General features: G+C 40.2%; 5 protein-coding genes across 5 annotated transcripts; 2 read left to right on the top strand and 3 right to left on the bottom strand.

Annotated features, from left to right (window-relative positions):
* Positions 1-1,628: 1,628 nt before the first annotated feature.
* On the bottom strand, positions 1,629-5,578 carry BBOV_II004900 (Calcium-activated BK potassium channel alpha subunit family protein). Its single transcript, XM_051767644.1, has 14 exons — positions 5,220-5,578; positions 5,148-5,183; positions 4,847-5,110; positions 4,656-4,812; positions 4,483-4,620; positions 4,313-4,448; positions 4,151-4,278; positions 4,016-4,116; positions 3,844-3,981; positions 3,729-3,810; positions 3,323-3,692; positions 3,129-3,285; positions 2,962-3,093; positions 1,629-2,927 (listed from the first exon to the last, which is right to left on the bottom strand). Exons 1-14 carry the CDS (start codon positions 5,509-5,511, stop codon positions 1,654-1,656), a joined length of 3,405 nt encoding a protein of 1,134 aa, XP_051623172.1. The 5' UTR covers positions 5,512-5,578; the 3' UTR covers positions 1,629-1,653.
* BBOV_II004890 (Peptidase M16C associated family protein) lies at positions 5,566-9,116 on the bottom strand. The gene has a single exon (XM_001609962.2). It carries the CDS (start codon positions 9,079-9,081, stop codon positions 5,581-5,583), a length of 3,501 nt encoding a protein of 1,166 aa, XP_001610012.1. The 5' UTR covers positions 9,082-9,116; the 3' UTR covers positions 5,566-5,580.
* Positions 9,117-10,179: 1,063 nt separating this feature from the next.
* On the top strand, positions 10,180-12,202 carry BBOV_II004880 (MIZ/SP-RING zinc finger family protein). The gene has a single exon (XM_001609961.2). It carries the CDS (start codon positions 10,690-10,692, stop codon positions 12,145-12,147), a length of 1,458 nt encoding a protein of 485 aa, XP_001610011.1. The 5' UTR covers positions 10,180-10,689; the 3' UTR covers positions 12,148-12,202.
* Positions 12,203-12,416: 214 nt separating this feature from the next.
* Positions 12,417-15,718, bottom strand: BBOV_II004870 (uncharacterized protein). The gene is made up of 2 exons (XM_001609960.2): positions 14,887-15,718; positions 12,417-14,853 (listed from the first exon to the last, which is right to left on the bottom strand). Exons 1-2 carry the CDS (start codon positions 15,191-15,193, stop codon positions 12,467-12,469), a joined length of 2,694 nt encoding a protein of 897 aa, XP_001610010.1. The 5' UTR covers positions 15,194-15,718; the 3' UTR covers positions 12,417-12,466.
* Positions 15,719-16,299: 581 nt separating this feature from the next.
* Positions 16,300-17,549, top strand: BBOV_II004860 (RNA recognition motif domain containing protein). Its single transcript, XM_001609959.2, has one exon. The coding sequence runs from the start codon at positions 16,734-16,736 to the stop codon at positions 17,406-17,408; it is 675 nt and encodes a 224-aa protein (XP_001610009.1). The 5' UTR covers positions 16,300-16,733; the 3' UTR covers positions 17,409-17,549.
* Positions 17,550-17,554: the final 5 nt, after the last annotated feature.

The following is a 17,554-nucleotide window of genomic DNA, read 5'->3' as shown; positions in this document are numbered from 1 at the left end:
AACCGACAAATTCGTAAATGAGAAGATCTCCCACTCGAACTATTTTGATCATATTCTGGTAGGATACCAAATATAGTCACTCCACAAAAAAATCGAATTCGGTGATGAATCTATATATCATGTAGTTGTAATATGCAATTGCCATTGTCAAATACACTTCAGGACATGGCTGAATATCTCACATGGTTTTTCCATAATCAAGAAGGGTGGGGGTGGATTACCATAGAATAAAAATCAACCTTATTATGGCTCGTTATTAATTAGGACAGTTGCATAATGCGTGTGGGTGTATTAGGTTTCTTGCAATGACGTATTATGTTCTAGGATGCAATAAGTTGCACTATATATATCCTCCAGTGTCGATCCAACAAGATGATAGATGCTCCTTTCCAAAGTTAATGTTAAATTTATATCTCCAGAAATAGGATAATAGATAAGAATGATTTTACTCTTTATAGCTCAAATTGTGAATATAATTCATTGAAGTGGTTGACCCATAAAATGTATGCATTCTCAATCCTAAAATGCGATATCTCTACCACAGATTAGCCAGGCAAATCCACACTCCGTCGGCCACTCTTGTCGCCTTAATAACCCACTTCCTGAACTCCCTAAAATAATTTAACCCAATAATTTTCGAAAACGGTCTCATCACTCATGTGTTCTACTTGAACAATCTAGAGGCGAAGCCTAGTGGGCATATGTTTCCATAATGTTACCTTGGCTGAGAATGGTTTAACTACCGTAGAGTGGAACTCCTACGGAAAGGTGATAGTTTTAATGTAGTGCCACATGATTTACCCTACCATTAAACATGAATATTTGAATTTAGGCTATTGCCAACATAACTATGGTTACATATGCATTGAAGTTGTTGTGATATACCTAAAAGTGAACGGTAATAGCACAAAATGGGACAATTAGTTTTTCGTCAAAATCCGATCTGACGCAATGTTATAAAATATTATTTCGCTTTCGATGAACAAATGGCACTCTTTTGATATACAGTCAAGTCATTAAAATAATATATGATTTAAAAATAAGACAATTCATTCTGTTTCTGACTGTCAAAATATCTTCATCTTCCATTATATGGGTCACGCTCCTTGCTTTTAAAACAGATGTTACGGCATTTTAAAACACACGTATCACGCAGAAACCAATTTCGAATCAAAACAGCAACATAAAGGATTTTTTGGTAAAACGAATATATAGTGAATATCTAATACCAACGTGGTGTTTTGCACCACCATCTTCACGTGTAGGATAAAACACCGACCAATTTCTCAATGGACATTACAGGAGCATATATAGGCATTTTATACACCGGTAATGCGCTAATAACGTGTTAATAGCTATACGTGTCATTTGGATGTGCCTTGGCATTATTTGGATAACTGGTGGAACATTAGTAAACAATATGAATTCTACACGGAATAATCGGCAAACAATGGGATGCATTCTCAAATTCGACGAGAGATATCAAATAAACTTGGATTATTTTAACCTGGTGAAAACTTTATTGAAGTTACAATAAGGTCCTGCCAGGATTCGAACCTGGGTCAGTGGAGTCAAAGTCCACGGTGATAACCCCTACACCACAGGACCGCTACGCATGTCCGCTATTCTATTATCATTATATCAGAGAATATTTTACCTCACAACACCTTCACGTTGCTGTACCTTATTTGGCTCAACCAAGTAAACTTGATCATCTTGGTGCAAGACAAATGAAGGCTGCGGAGCGACGAGTATCAACAGTTTACACTCCTTGTTAAGTGGATCTTGATATGCACGTAGTATGCCGATTGATATTTTATGCTCCATTAACAAATAGTGCATATATAGGCTCCGGAACGTTGCGCCGCAAAATTTATGTGGTATATCCACTAGGCACACGCGATTATAGACGTTTAATTGTCGATTACCATCCAGTAATTTCTGGATGATTTCGTACCCAACTGAATTAGGTGATGGTACGTATGAATGTGCTAGAAGGCCGTATAACATATCCTGAACAAAGATACTTCCTGAGGCCATTTCATAACTTGTCATAAACTCCCCGAAATTCTGCCATAAACGATTCATAGCATACCTTTTACATGTTGCATCCATGGAAGAAACCAGTGAAGGATCAAGGTATTCTAAGCACGATGAGTGCTGTATGTCCATTATGATGTGAACAGGCCTAGGGTGCTTCTTATACATAGAGTAGAGATGGTTAACCAAGTGCCTAACAAGTAGAACTTGCGAATCTTTCGGCAGTTCTATTTTGTTATATTTCCCGTAAGACTGTTCACTGTTTAGGATCACTACGCACGTGGCTTCCAAGACACCAGAGTACAACAAAGTGTCTGCATCCAATCCAGAGCCGTCTATATAGACGACGTCATGTTTAAAGCTTGAAAGACTAACGGAACACGTAGATTCCACAACATCTGATGGGGAGAGACATATAACGTTTGCATTGTTATCTACCAATAGGCATTTTAGGAAACGATCCATGTCAACCACCCATCCGCAAACTAATATTAGCTGTGAACGTGATTCCGCAAAAACAGTGGTGGCATCTGCGTATCCATCAACTTTATAAATGCCGTGGAAATCTGTGGCCCGTGATTGCATTTGTGTAGATCCATTGACTTCTGTGTGCTCCTGGATGGCATGTGTTATTTCTAATGGGATGCTGGAATCAAAGCCCGACATACTGCTTTTCAATATATCAAGGTTGGGCGATTGTAGTAGTGATACATGGAGGACATCTCTGAGCGATTTTGCCAACACTAGGGCTTCGTAAGTCTCGGAACCCTCTTTTCCAACGGTATAGTCTAGTGGATTCAAGATACAATGGTCCTTCGAGATAAGCCCGATAAGGAACATATTTTTTGCTTTATATAGATATTGCGATATTTCGACGAATGTCATTCCTAAGTCTTGTCTATATACATTGCTACAACCTACCGTTGAAGCATGTTGGCAGAACAAGCCTGTATATTTGGAACTGCATACCAGTGGCAATTTCGAACAACTGTTCCGTAACTTCACTGAGTGAGTATTCAGTGATACATTGACCGTCTTCCGAGTTGTTTGTGTCTAGTAAAGGATGAAATGATGCGACTGTTACTCACTTGAATACGCAAACAGATTGTACAAATCTTCCACATAAGCTCGTGTTCGTCTGATGTTTGAAGGGGTATGGAACAGTGCTAATATGAGATAAAAGAAGCCTCTGCACGTTATAGATCTTGATATTAGCTTATATTTCAACTCCCGTAAGTAGCATGTCTGTAAACTACATACAATCACAAAAACAATAGCGTACACGTAACAGGGCAGAAGATTCCACTAGGGGTGCGTACTCAACTCCGTGTAGTTGTATGTCAATTGACGCTCCTAGACGTTTGGTTATGTTAAGGCAAGCTACAGTTCTCAAAATTGTCATCCGGTCATCTGCTATATTATCGGTGTGAGTATCAGTTTCCATATCGTTTACAACTACTGTAAGCGTGGATAGACCTATGAGCTTGTAAATAGACGATGGAGCACATATCTTCTCGCTACCACCTAGGATACAAATGTTAAGCCTTGTATTTCTCTTGACTGTGCTGTATACTACGCGGTATGTTTCAAGAGGCAGTGGTGTGGCAACCACTACAGCATCTAAAATGCCTTCAAATGAGTTGACAATCGAACTGTTTACAATTGTATATACTTGAAGGACCTCTTACCGGCAAAAAGTAAGGAGCTGGTAGGGCGACATGGGTCCCCAAAATAGTACATACTTGTATCCGCCCACATCCAATCGATTACCTGTTACGTTTATCAACCACAAAGTAAGCTTACCCATATCAACATCGCTTAATGTAATAGCTTCTTTGAGCCTTTTGAAGCGTACTGCTCCCAGTGAAATACACGTACAAATAAGCAATATCGACATGAGCCTTCCCATGAATGTCCTTGGCGTGAAGTCACCATAACCAACTGTACCACTTAGCGAATAACATTTGCACCATACCAGTTCCCATGGTTGCAACACCAAAGTATATAAAGTCGAATGGTGTATGGAAGTCAGCATCAGAACGCGGTGATTCTAGTAGATACATCATTCCCGAGAACCTGATCACCATGATGTTGTAATATCGATACATACGAGAACAGAAGTGACATTGCAGCAGTGGCAATACCTATAATTATCATGTGAACATCAGAAAGATTGTCAAAGCTCTTGTTCAGCAAGTCCTCTGCTTGGGTCAACTTGAGAAAACGTAACGGTCCAAACTGGATTTTTTTATTAGTGGTATAATCAACTCACAAATAAAAGACCAAATTGACTGATGGATCCATATTCACCAGCATCTAGGTTCGTATAGGATGATATGTATACTATAGTTTGCGTTAGTGCCGGGGTCATGGACAGATCAATGAATCCTCTCAAAGAAAATATATACCTGTGGTTTACTGTGACTGTGTGAATAGACTCACTTCAAACGCAGATCCGGTTCATAAAGATTAATTAAGTAGTTCAAGCAAAATACTAGTTGGAAGGCACCCTCCAGTATCCAATAGACCTCAGGAACCTTTTCAACAGACCATTTTAAAAGGTTATAATTACCTTCCTCTCTGTCAGAGTGTAAAAAGATAGCATCCACACCTACCGCGTCATGTAATTAGCTGCCCATTCCCAGACTATACACCACGATACAGTGACGATGATATTAGAGATCACCCATACGGAATTGTGTAGCAATGGTTTGATCCACATGTGCTTGAACCAGAAATTGAACCCGTACAATAATCGCAATAACTTAGATTCTAGGCATACTATACATGTTCATATTCAACGTACTGCATTTTTTCTGCACTTCCAGGTCGAGGTATGTGTAAAATGCTAATCGTTCACCTACACGTTTTAGTACGGTGAGCTCATCAGATGCACGCGCATAATTTGGCGCTCTGTTATAATCCTTATAGAAACTAGCATATCTAGGGTCGCCATCTGGTAGCATGGGTAACATATGGTGGGAAATGTTGCTCATATGATCCATACTCAGCCCTGAGCGTCTGAGCGGAGAGTCGAAAGATCCACCTCTCGAAAGCATCCCCTGTGAGCCTGCGTTTACATAGTGATACTAATTACTCTTTGTTACCATCAACGCTCCGATTTAGGGAAGAAGAGAAGTTAGCTAATAAAACATGATGCCCAGCAGTATAAAACATACTATATTGAGATGTGGCAATATCTATTTCTTCACCCATCTTAGCATTTGCTGCACTGTTGTAGGTGACATATGACCTAGAGAACCCTAGGTTGACAAGTTTTATCCATCTTTCGACATTAGTTAGAGAGAATGCGATAAGCGATGCTGCGACCAGTATCGCAATGGCCACCAAGATGGCAAAAGGCACCTTAATACACACATTGGTGGAAGAGTGAAACAAATAAGCGACTACGGCCAAAGATAACGTCCCGTCGGCCACCCTGAGAACATCGTGTAGGTGTAACTTTGCCATCTATGGAAGGCAACTTTATGAGTGGCAAATTGTACGTTTTACCACTAATTATAGTTCATATTATTATGGTTATTTGTTTAAATTCAACTGTACGACGTTATCGGGTAATGTGTTAGCAGTCGTTTGATTAACTACCGCGCACACCTTGTGCCACTGATTGGAACGTTCCATACGGTCCCGCAGGCGGTCAAAGTTTTGTACTGTTGCATTTAAAATATCTTCCCGAAATAGTTGCCTATCGGCGTCAGATTCTCCCCTGATTATACGATTCAGTGCAAGGAATCCCCTGGCATCCACAGGTAAAGGCTTGTCTATTCCACTAATCTTGCCGATTTTCTGTCGTAACAGGTCTTTGTCACTAAGCGAATTTATTGCCTCTAAGATAGCCTTAGGTACACTCTTGTAGATATCCAGAGTCTGGTTATAATTGGGATCAGCGTATGACATGAATATCACATCGCCGCAAGCAGACAGGTTACAAAAGACACCATATGCACCTAAAGACATACGTACATGTTTCCACAAGTAGGCAGTGCCAAGGTAATGTAGAAGTAGCTCGTCCGCACCATTTACGTCCTCTTCGTTGTACACTGGACCTCCCATACCGACAAAATTGACATTAGTTGGTGCTACAATGACTTCGTCAACGCTCTGTCTGTATCCTCCTCGAATGACTTCCGATACCCAGTTAATATCAGCGCGCCTTTCATCGCCATGGGTAAATACATGTTTTATTTTCTTCGACAAGGTGGCACTGTCAGATTCCACCCATTCTTTGATGATATCGGGGCTTGCAGTTACATTTACAACTAGGTTATTGATGTCAAGGAGCTTGAATCTTATCTTATCAAGTTTCGAGCCGAGTGTGCTCCAGTCCTTTTCTGCTTCACGCTGTATTTCTTCCTTCAGCGATGCGAGGAATGAGTAACCACTAGCCATTTCAGTGGCGTAGTCAGCAACCGACAAGCCTTTCATGAGCCTTTTAGCAGCGTATTTGTGTCCATCCGATATCAACGCGGCTTCTAATTGATTAATCTTACGGTTGATTATTTCCACACCCTTTTCAGCATTATCAAAGTTTGCCGACTTCAGTATATCCATGATGATATCGACCATTACATTTTGCTTACCCTTAAGGGATTTAGACCTTATATAAAGATAACCCATACCGCTGTCTCTATTAGCATGTCTACGCCCGTTGGCGTGCGACATGAAAGAGAATGATGTGGTTAGCCCTCCAAGGTTGGAGGCGATATGGTACGTCATATCCTCCGACGACTTGTCATAAGTTCCTGCTTCTTTCAGCATTGCGCAGAATATATCAAGGTATTTAATTTCGTCGAGCGTCAGATTTTCCAACGAAATTGCCATATCTAGATAAATGATCCCCTGTGACTCTATGGGATGACACAATATCTTACCACCCAGGGTATCCATTGGTACACCTTCGTGTGCCTCAGCTTTCCCAAGCTCATAGTATACAGTCGGAATGAGTTCATTTTTCTCGTTAATATCCTTTAAGGTAAGACTAGGCAGTTCATCCAAAGTTTTTCTGTCATCGGTGTTGTCACAAACAGCCTTAAATCTTTCATATTCTTGTTCCATATTATCAACTTGTGCCTTAGTCAAATGGGATAAACTAGCTACTAACTCGTGTCTAACCCTTTCATTGGTGACCTTTTCAAACTCTTTCGGATCCATAGCCTGCATATGGACAGTAACCTTGTGCCTATTGTTGACCAAGTGAGTATCAATCAACTTCTGGAAATATTTGGAGTCATTAGCCACACGTTGCTTTAATTCAGCAATGAAACGGTCGAAATAGAGACACTCTATGGGATCTTTTTGGTACTGTGATTGTGATTGCATCAGGTTGACTAACATTAGCCCTTTTGGGAAGGTGCCAGTGTTTAACTCCCTGATTTGGAATTCAATATAGTTCATAGAAGCTTCTATAGCCTCCTTTTTAATGCCATTATTCATCATATCCAATAAGGTAGAGTTCATGATACTGTCGAACGTTGCTAAGGCATTCGCTTTATCATATTGTTTGGGGTCTATCCCGGCTATCCCAATAATGAAGTTAGACTGCTTAAAGTAGTTGGTTAAACCTGAGCCAACAACTTTCTTTCCTAAACCGGATTTAATCAAGGCTTTGTATAAGTAACTCTCAGAAGTACCCATAAGCAGATGCTCAAGAACTTCCATTCCCAGTGCATCTACCAAATCAATCCTATATTTACCAGTAACCCGATCAGTTTCACCAGATGAGGCAGTTTGTGGATCCAGTAGCCACCCAGTGAGTATAATGTCCTCTTCCTCTGACCCACTGGCACCAAATGAACCATGGACAACAGCTCCTAAATCCTTGTAATGTTCAAGTTGCAATTCTTGCTTCGCTGTTTCAGGTATGGCAGTGTACGAGTTATCCTGGGTTATACCATTTTCTGTCATGTAATTATCAATGAATTCTAAACGTTTGCTGACATCATCTGGTCCATAGAAGTAGACTGTCGCTGTTTTGGGACCGTAGTAAGTCTCATAAAACTTGACCAGTTCTGGGTACTGCAGCTTTACAATGTGCTTGGGGTCACCACCTGAGTCGTACTTGTAACAATTGGAAAAGAGGGTTTGGTATATATAGTCTTGGCCTCTGGAAATCGGGTCGGAGTATGCTTTTTGCATTTCACTGTACACAATGCCCCCGTAACTTATATGACGATCATGAACCACTATACCGTCATCTTCTTCCGTTTTAGTATTTGCGTCATACTTCTTCACCTTGTAATGCCACGCTTCTTGTCTAAATATCCTTTCTTCATGGCGTATATTTGGTTGAAATACTGCATTCATGTAGAAATCAGCTGTGATGTAAAAATCCTTTTCGTTGGTTGAGGCGAATAGATACGATGTCCTGTCCTTGTATGTGAAAGCATTTACAAAGCTCTGGAAGCCTCCTTGTAATAAGAGTGAAAATCCACCCTTGCTTGGGTACTTTTTAGAACCCTCTAGCACTGCGTGTTCTAGTATATGAGGACATCCACAGTCATTGAATGGTGGAGTTGGAATCACGATATCGAAGCACATCTCCCTGCCGCTGCTGATATCGGTAACAAGGGACACTACATTGAGACCTGTTGGTTTATGGTTGTATATTACTGCCGCCATTCCCAGCTCTGGGATGTAGGCATGCCTAACCTTCTCGAAAGCATCGTGTGTTGTCTTGAAGGCATCCGATGCCCATACAGGAATGTTGTTGGAATCCGCCATTTCACTATTGTAAGCCTTTGCTGTTGTCACAGTAGTTGAAAATCGCCTTTTATCAGTATTAGAGGAAAATAAAAAAGCTTCTGATATAGGCCTAGACACCTGCGCTTCGGCGTGATTGAACAGGATGGACGCAATCTTGTGTTTATCACTTTGCGTTACCAGATACCTACTCGTTACAGATACGGCTTCAATTCCAAGTGGTAATTTTAAAATTTGACTGCAAAAGCAACCGATTAAACCAGCACCTGCGAGGGATGCCGCTACTTGTTTTTGGAGTGATATGCTGCGTTGAATAAACATGATTCCACTTTGGTTTCGAGGTTAAATATAAATATATCAATAAACCCCGATCTGTTTTCAAGTATGTGGGTATGATCACTAGCATTATCCCTCACCTTCGTCCCATGCGGTTACCTTCCACACACAGAGACGATCACTCTTCAAAACATACGGTTGAGACTGCTTGCCATTAACACATTCATATAAAACGTATAATATATCATATTGATATAAACGGATGTAAGAAGTTCGAATAATTATTTTGAATAATTCCTATAATCTTGATTCTGTCCTATTACGTTTCAGTGTCTAGCTGTTTCTATACCGTAGTCTATGATATATACACCTAATCTGTGATATGGCATAATGATTTTATTTACATAGTTGTTATTTTAACGCACAATTTCATGCAGAGATAAAATAGTGGTCACATACATCATGACCCAGCGAGTACGATACATCTAAATCAACATACAAAAGCTAGCAACATTGCCATTAAGAGCAAACATTCTCTTAAACGGCCACAGATACACACATAACAAACAATCCTTCATAAAGAACCATATGATCTCGCAAATATGTCTTTGTTATAATTCAATGCATAGATGAGTAGGCTGCACAACTGCTTTCTACTCTGTAAGAAAGCGTTCTAGATACTACATACAAATTAAAGGAGTATGCCACTTTCATATGAACATTCATGTATAAAGCAACATAACAGCTAAAGTGACTAGCAAATCGTCGAGAATTGGTTAATACGATATTCCTAATCATGTAAAATAATAACATCAATAACACATCGAACATCAAAGTTGCAATACCTTTCTAAAGCGTACAGACAATCTTCATATTGACGTAATAGCCCACTTTGTTATATACAACGTATATGCTCAGGGATAGCACATGGCTACCATTGCACACGGCGATTCAACATGGTAGGTATGATTTCTACGCAGAGAGCTCACACATAGAATACACACCTTATGCAATAGCAAACCACAGCTCCTTTATTGTATATGGAAGCAAAACTAAGCAGTTGTGTTAACTAGGCATAAGTTATTCTCGATGGTGTTACCACATGACCATGGTGTTGTACATTATTACATTGCACCGGCAAAAGTTATATTTCTTATTATCCACATTAACTTGTGTTGCAATAAATGTTACACGCCATTAAGATTATCATTTTTGTTACACACATTGTATTTAAAAGAATGTTTGATCATATGATGGTTAATAAGTAATATACGACATATGCGGGATCTTGTCTATCTTCAAACACTAGGAATCTCTCTACACATCTACTAGTTTAATTGTTACGTTTTATATTCTGTGTCATGTGTAATTTCTTGTTTTATTGCCACGTGATGATCTAGATCTGTTGTGTTTACAGGTAAGATAAAATCCAACTAGATTGCTTGTGTGTCGTTATATATGGCTCTTATGATACGGCAAACCGCTGAATGAGGTATATTTGTAACACTTGTTCGGTTTTACTTGGATAGTTGTTTTTGTGTAGGTCTGGATGCTGCTTCGTTAACCTTTCGATTCCGTTAAACAGCGCTGTTCGTATTCATCAGCTTTATTTTCTATGACAAATTAGGCGGGAGTTTCACTCGGTTAGTAACAATGACGGCGGTTGTGGCTGCTTCTACTGACTTTCAGTACTGTATTTGCCACGGCATTGAAGGCAGTTCTCTGTCGAGATATGTACGATGCCGTTCCTGTGAAAAGTTGAGTCACCGTAATTGCGTGGTTATGGATGGCCCAGATGAAGAATTTGAGTGCCTTTTATGTCAGCTTCACACGTTGGACCCATTTAACAGGGTATTGGACTATCAATGGTATGGCACTTTGAGTTCAGGTACTGCTGTGTTCAGCACTGAGGTTGAAGATTTGGAAAAGTGGGCTTCGGAGCGTAAGGAGATGGTTTTGGTATCTGTACCGCTAGGTGTATCTAAAGCTATCCACCAATGGCCCAAGACTTTTGAATTCCATGTAAACGGTGAGGTGGTTCACAGGGTGAAAGAGCCCGTTTTTGGTCACAATCGCAAGGACAATCCAGTAAGGGTGACATATGCGATTCGTTCTGGTATTAACCATATTGAGATTCGTGCTACTTCTGGTGAAACAACAGCTCCAGGTTATTTGATTGTACTTATGGTCTGTCGTCGTGTTTCAGTGGATCAGATTGTATCTTCCATTAAGAAGAAGCGCCACATGGCCGCTGGTCCTGCCAAAGAACATCTTTTGAGCATGATGAATGACCACTGTGAAGATGATGAGGTTATTTGTCTCGACAAGGGGCACAAGATCGAATTGAACTGTCCTATTACATTGGATCGTATGACAATTCCAGCTCGTGGTAAGCATTGCAAACATTTGCAGTGTTTCGACCTGCGTGCTTACCTTCATGTGATGCACAATATGTCTACATTCAGTGCACGCTGGAGGTGCCCTGAATGTCCGTTGATCGTAAAGCCTATAGATTTGTTTATTGACGGTTATGTCGAATCTATATTATCATCGGTATCTCGTAGTGTATCTACTGTCCATCTTGACAGTTCCGGGGAGTACACTGGTTTGGGCGGTTCTGAGCGTTGGGTAGACTGTGTTTACCCCGTTGAGGTTGATGTTAACGACATTCTTCAGGATCATTCTGCTAATGGTGAATTGCCAGTAAGTTACGGCAAACGTCTTGGTGACGCAAGCCCTCCAAGCGAACCAGATTCCACAGATAAACATCCTAACGGTAAATCCACTAAAGTAAACAGACGGTTACCACATATAGAGGAGATCATTGTTATAGATTCTTCCGACGATGAATCATCCAGTAATTCGTTACGTCATTCGACTAGTGCCGGGACGTTGATTCCTAGTATCGGGGAAAGCTCAACTGCTCGGCCACGACCTTCCACTCCTGAAAAACCAGATGGCACTAACTCTAACCATAAGTCATCTCTACCGTCCACCTTATCGCAGCGCTTGAGTCGTTTACCTCAATTGGGCAAAAACGCTACTGTTTCATCCACCGTGGGTAAGCGCAAGTTGCCGGCATCCGGTTCAAATCCGGATAATGACATATAAGTTTTGTGCGAAAATTATTATGGGTCAGTGGTAACACCGTAACCCATAAGAAGGCTTATAGTTCTTTGGAATAAACTGTAAACTTGCTTATGTCAATTTTAATATAAATCCTATACGTTAAATGTAGACTACCAATACCAATGAACAGGTATGCCGACTTTTAATCTTATTTGTTGGCAGTTATATGATATTGTGACATCGGTTACAGTGAAGTCTTACAGTGTTCTTTTTATGTATGACATTAGGTACTAGTTTGATTGACGGTTGTGTTTACAATTGTATCTAATTTGCACTGAAGTCCAGCTCTCTGAAACCCAGGCTACTTGGCAACACGTTTGCAGTGTATCCATACAGTGTTGACAGTGGATTGATTTTGGAACATTATTGGTTCGGCATCATTGCACCTGGCGTTATTAGGATGTGTTATTGGTTTTGCCACTATTTTGAGTGGCGTGGGATATAGAGTTGGCCTTTTATTCATTACGTGTAAAATACTGCCACCCGTAAATTCTTCGGATGTACGCTTTTTTGGACACGGTACCATTACACCAAGGTGGCTTGGGAACTTAATGCAATGGATATCGTCAATTGCTGAGTGAATAGATTTTAGAGGTCGCAGATTATGAGCCACCTTGGATCTCGGGTTTATAGACATTCTAAGACGAATTTCCGGTGGTATGGAACTATCCTCATTGCTGATATCCCCTTTCTTCTGGAATTTACAAGCATATTCATCCTCAATTGCCATAGCTTCCTTACGTTTTGAAGACATGATGAGTTTATCCATTGAACAATCCACGCAAGGGCACTTCTTGTTAAGCCTCTTTTGGTCGAGGGATACTGGGACCTGTGTAGACGATATGCACTTGCTAATTGTAGAAAGTGTTTGTCGAGATCTGTACTTATGCATATACATGAACATTTTTTCTCCGCAAAAGATGTCTTGATTGGCTCCACCCTTGTCGAATGTAACAAATAACGTTAAAGTTTTTAGTGCATCCACCATTAAATCAATTTCAGTTGGTAGAGAGTAAAAAGGCACTATTTTTGGAAACCTCAATGCACATTCTGTCCGGTATAATGGAACTATCTGACTTGTTTCATCACGCTGTAAGTACTTCCAAATTGCCAAGATCCACTTGGAACCATAGATGTTACATGTGCTAATTGGCACATTGTTCGTAGTATTTGACGGTTTTGCGTTATTTGACTCGCTTAGCTTCACCAGCGTTTTTAATATCATTGGCCACTCCCTGGTGCAGAATATAGCCTCTGACTCAGCACAGGTGATTGAGCTTCGAGACCATGATGCATTTTGGTTGTTACCATCGTCTACCCAATAGTCAGAGAGTGTTTGCAGTATCGACATTAGCATATTGATACCCTTCGTGGTGTAGTGGCACTTTCCCAGAAAATCGATCATAGCGACCCTCGTACTTATATCGCATCCTTTGAGAGTGAGACTACATAATCTTTTGACCGCACCATCCTTAAGTGGGTGTATATGTGACACGGCAACAATAACTCCCATCGCACTGTCAAATGTGGCGGCGTCGGTGATGCAATCAGTGACTAAAGCTAACAGGTGTTGGCGGTCTTTCTCCGTAAACTTGACGGTAACTATTAGATGCCTTATAATCTGCAGCGCTTTGTTCCTGATGGCAACATTGCCATCCTCTAGCATCGCCAGGAGCCAATACTTCGACTTATTCCACAAACGGCTATCACCATCTTCAGGCTTGGGGTCACCGTTATGTACAACTCTAGGAGTCCATTTGTTTTCAATCATTACCTTGGTGACATCCTCTAGTGTATAATGCGATGCATGTACATACCCTGTAGGAAATACTCTTTTAGTGCAGCCTGAGTAGGCTGCTACAGTCCCAATTCTACAAGCAACATTCCTGACAATTTCTTGAGGTCTAGTATTCTTTACCATAGATGTTTCTACGTCGTCATTACATTTACCTAGTGTATGCGATAAAACGTATCCAGGGATGAATGGCGGCAGCGAATCAACGTCCTTCGCAGGTGATACCTCTGGCTTAAAAGTTTCTTTTATATCTTCTGTTGTGGTGATTCCATATATTTCATGCATAAGCAATGAATATAGTACTTGTAGTTTGGAGTCGCTTGTGGGTTTTTCTTTAGATTCAGTTTGCAGTACTAGATTGATCGGCAACAGTATTTGCATAATGCTACTAAGGGTCTGTATTGCCATTAACTTGACTTCATCTTCGTAGTCATCGATGAAGCTGCAGCACTTTAATATTGTGGTATGAACCACTGTTTGGAATGACCATGCTAAGGCATCTTGATCCTTTTCATCATTAAACTGCGATACTAAAAAAGGAAGCATCATAAACAACATATCGATGCAATATGGCCCCCAAAGCGACAACAATTGCAAACTAGTCAAGTGGTCCAACCGTAAGATAAATGCTTGCATCGACGTAAGCTTCGCATAAAGTTCGCTGAAGCACTCCATAATTGGCGTTTTATCTATTTTTATATCTGTGAATAAAAACGAAGCACTCGAATTGGTGAGCAATGTCACATTTCGGTGGCATGCTAAGATAACGTCTAGCCCTTTAGCACATAGATCTGGAATAGCATCCGTGGTACTTATGATTTGTGACAACCTTTTCAAGTTTCCTATATGTGCCTTTATTGCAGTTATGTACTTCCGGAGTTCTGGATCATTTTCTGATAGATATTAAGATATACGATGTGACTTACTTATATCAACTACTGGTTGTTTTGGGATTTTTGTAGTCTTGTCTTCTGTAATTTCTCCTTCCTCACATGACGAAACTGATCGACTACTGCTACTCACTGCTGACACTGATGCACAACTATTTGTTAGCTGCGATATTTCTGACTTCGAATCAGAATCCGATATTACGGACCTTACGGGGATTTCTCGCTTCCATAGTTTAACTTCATTTTGGATGATCGACTGCTGTGTGGGCTCTACTACACGCCATTTTCTTATTTCGAAAAAAGCATTGGCAAGCATGCGTTTAGACGTCTTTGTTGTATCCATGGTTATAAGGCGGTTTGTTTACTATATTAAAAATATCGACATCCTAGTATGAGATAACCATTTATTCATAGAATATTCGTGGATCCAACATTGACACAGATTGCTTTATAACTTGGTTGTATACAAAATTGATATTGGCGCATCCTATTAACAGAAACAGGTTGTTTCATGATAACGGTCCCTTGTGTTAACACTTGACGATTATAAGGTAGATACAAATACCATGTCTGGGCACTCAATGTTGTTTCCTGATGTTGAAAAGAATTCCAGGTTCCGTTATCACTCAGCTCTGAGATCCAGGAATCTGACATCATAGTCTGCCTTCTAAGCAGATGCCATTTAACTAATTGAACGGAATGCTGGTCATAACTTAGAGTATAAATCTATAATACATCCCATCCGACCCACTAACGCTGTTGTGTTAATACCAATTACATCCAAATAAAGGATTATTACCACTGTCTGTCGAATAACATAATTGTTAATTTAACCATCTAAACTAAAGATTCTGTTGAACTTTTATCGTTTGAAATTGTGTGTTGCGATTCGTCAAAGTATACTATGAGATAATATATCTATTAGAAACACTACGATGTCTATTTTGACTACATGTGGTTGGGCCTCAAGAGTTAGATTCAATTAATCGTACATTAAAGAAACATATAAAACAAGAGCAGCGACATTACACACATATATATTTAGATATAATGACAATAGCTTCCGGGTGTAATGAATTGCAAATCAATTCGACACTGTCTGAACATGATGTTCTACCGAGATAACGCAAACATCACGCTTGACTCTGGCGGCCATATATATTAATGAAGGGACTGGAAATACTTCTTTGAAATAATTTCCATTGATGTGCACGTGACAACCATTTTATATACTGGGTTTACGGACTTAACATGAAAGATGTGCTGAGCGGAGGAACAATGTCGATACTGCCCACAATTTACACTGCCCAGTAACATATTTCAATGGTACTAGTGCCTATTCCATAATTCAAAATGCTAATGTTCCTGTTGCATTTGCCATAAGATGTGTTTCTGGTACAAGTACCACACATTGGAATCACACTCCAGATAGTTTCTTCAGTCTGGTATATTACATATGTTCTAAACTTTACATTTAGAATTATAATAGAAAATCAGTTATCGCATAGATTTGGTCATTTTTGATGTCTAGGGATAGCAACTCGTTTTAGATACACTTGGGACTCTAGCGCGAAAACATCTTAATTGTCTTTATTGAGGTTACAACAATATCTTTGTGCACCGTTATCGCAATTGACTGGTTTGTAAACTGACGTCTGCCACTATATTTGTGGACATCGCAATATGAAGAGTTGAACTTTATCCAGAGCATATGGAGTGTACACTGCAGGGATTCTTATAGTTACGTGGTAGAGTTGTTGTACGGGAACTATATATAATTTGCATCAGGGGAACTTCCCAATGAACTATACATGTTTAGATTCAGCATCGCTATATTGTTAAGATACGACGCCGTTTGTTACAAGTTAAGTATCTGATAAACAATGGATAATGGATTCATGCCCGCAGATAAGGGGCGTTCCGGTGGTATGAAGCAGATTACAGATGAGGAAGCTGCCCGTGTAGGTAGTCGTATGGCCGCCGGTACTAAAGGTACTGGGCGTATTCATTTACGTAAAGCTGCTGGTAATGTGTGGAACGATCCCACTTTGGACGATTGGCCTCAGAATGACTTTCGTATATTTTGTGGTGACCTTGGTAACGAGGTGACTGACGATACATTAGCGAATGCTTTTAAAAAGTACCCTTCATTTCAGCGTGCACGTGTAATTCGTGATCGCGTTTCTGGTAAGAGCAAGGGTTACGGTTTCGTATCCATGTTAAGTCCAGATGACATGTTGGCTGCATTAAATGAGATGAACAACAAGTTCGTTGGCAACCGTCCGATCCGTGTTATGCGTAGTAAGTGGAAGGATCGTGACATTGGTTCAGAGAAGAATCGTCAATTGGCTGGTATGTATCAGATGTCTGCTGACAATTCAAAGACATTGCGCAAGTTTAAGAAGCTTGGTAAGAGCGTCACTGGTGGCAAACGTGCCAACTTGGTATATGAGCCCAAGACCTTCAAACGTAATAAAATTTACCTCAGTACCGGTGTGGCAAACAGGTTTGATAACAGATCGCGTGTTGCTCATGACCATCTTTTGGACAACATCTGAGAGAACGTGCTGTCCTCTATCTTAGTTTATGCCTTTGCAAGGTATGAATGACCCATTGTTGGATATACACAATCATGGCGTATTTAAAATATACTCACGCTATTGACACATTTTCACGGCACCATCACATGCCATCTGCTTTAACA

Source organism: Babesia bovis, chromosome 2 (genome assembly GCF_000165395.2).
Source record: "Babesia bovis T2Bo chromosome 2, whole genome shotgun sequence".
Classification (NCBI taxonomy): domain Eukaryota; phylum Apicomplexa; class Aconoidasida; order Piroplasmida; family Babesiidae; genus Babesia; species Babesia bovis.
This window is presented reverse-complemented; position numbering and strand designations above follow the sequence as displayed.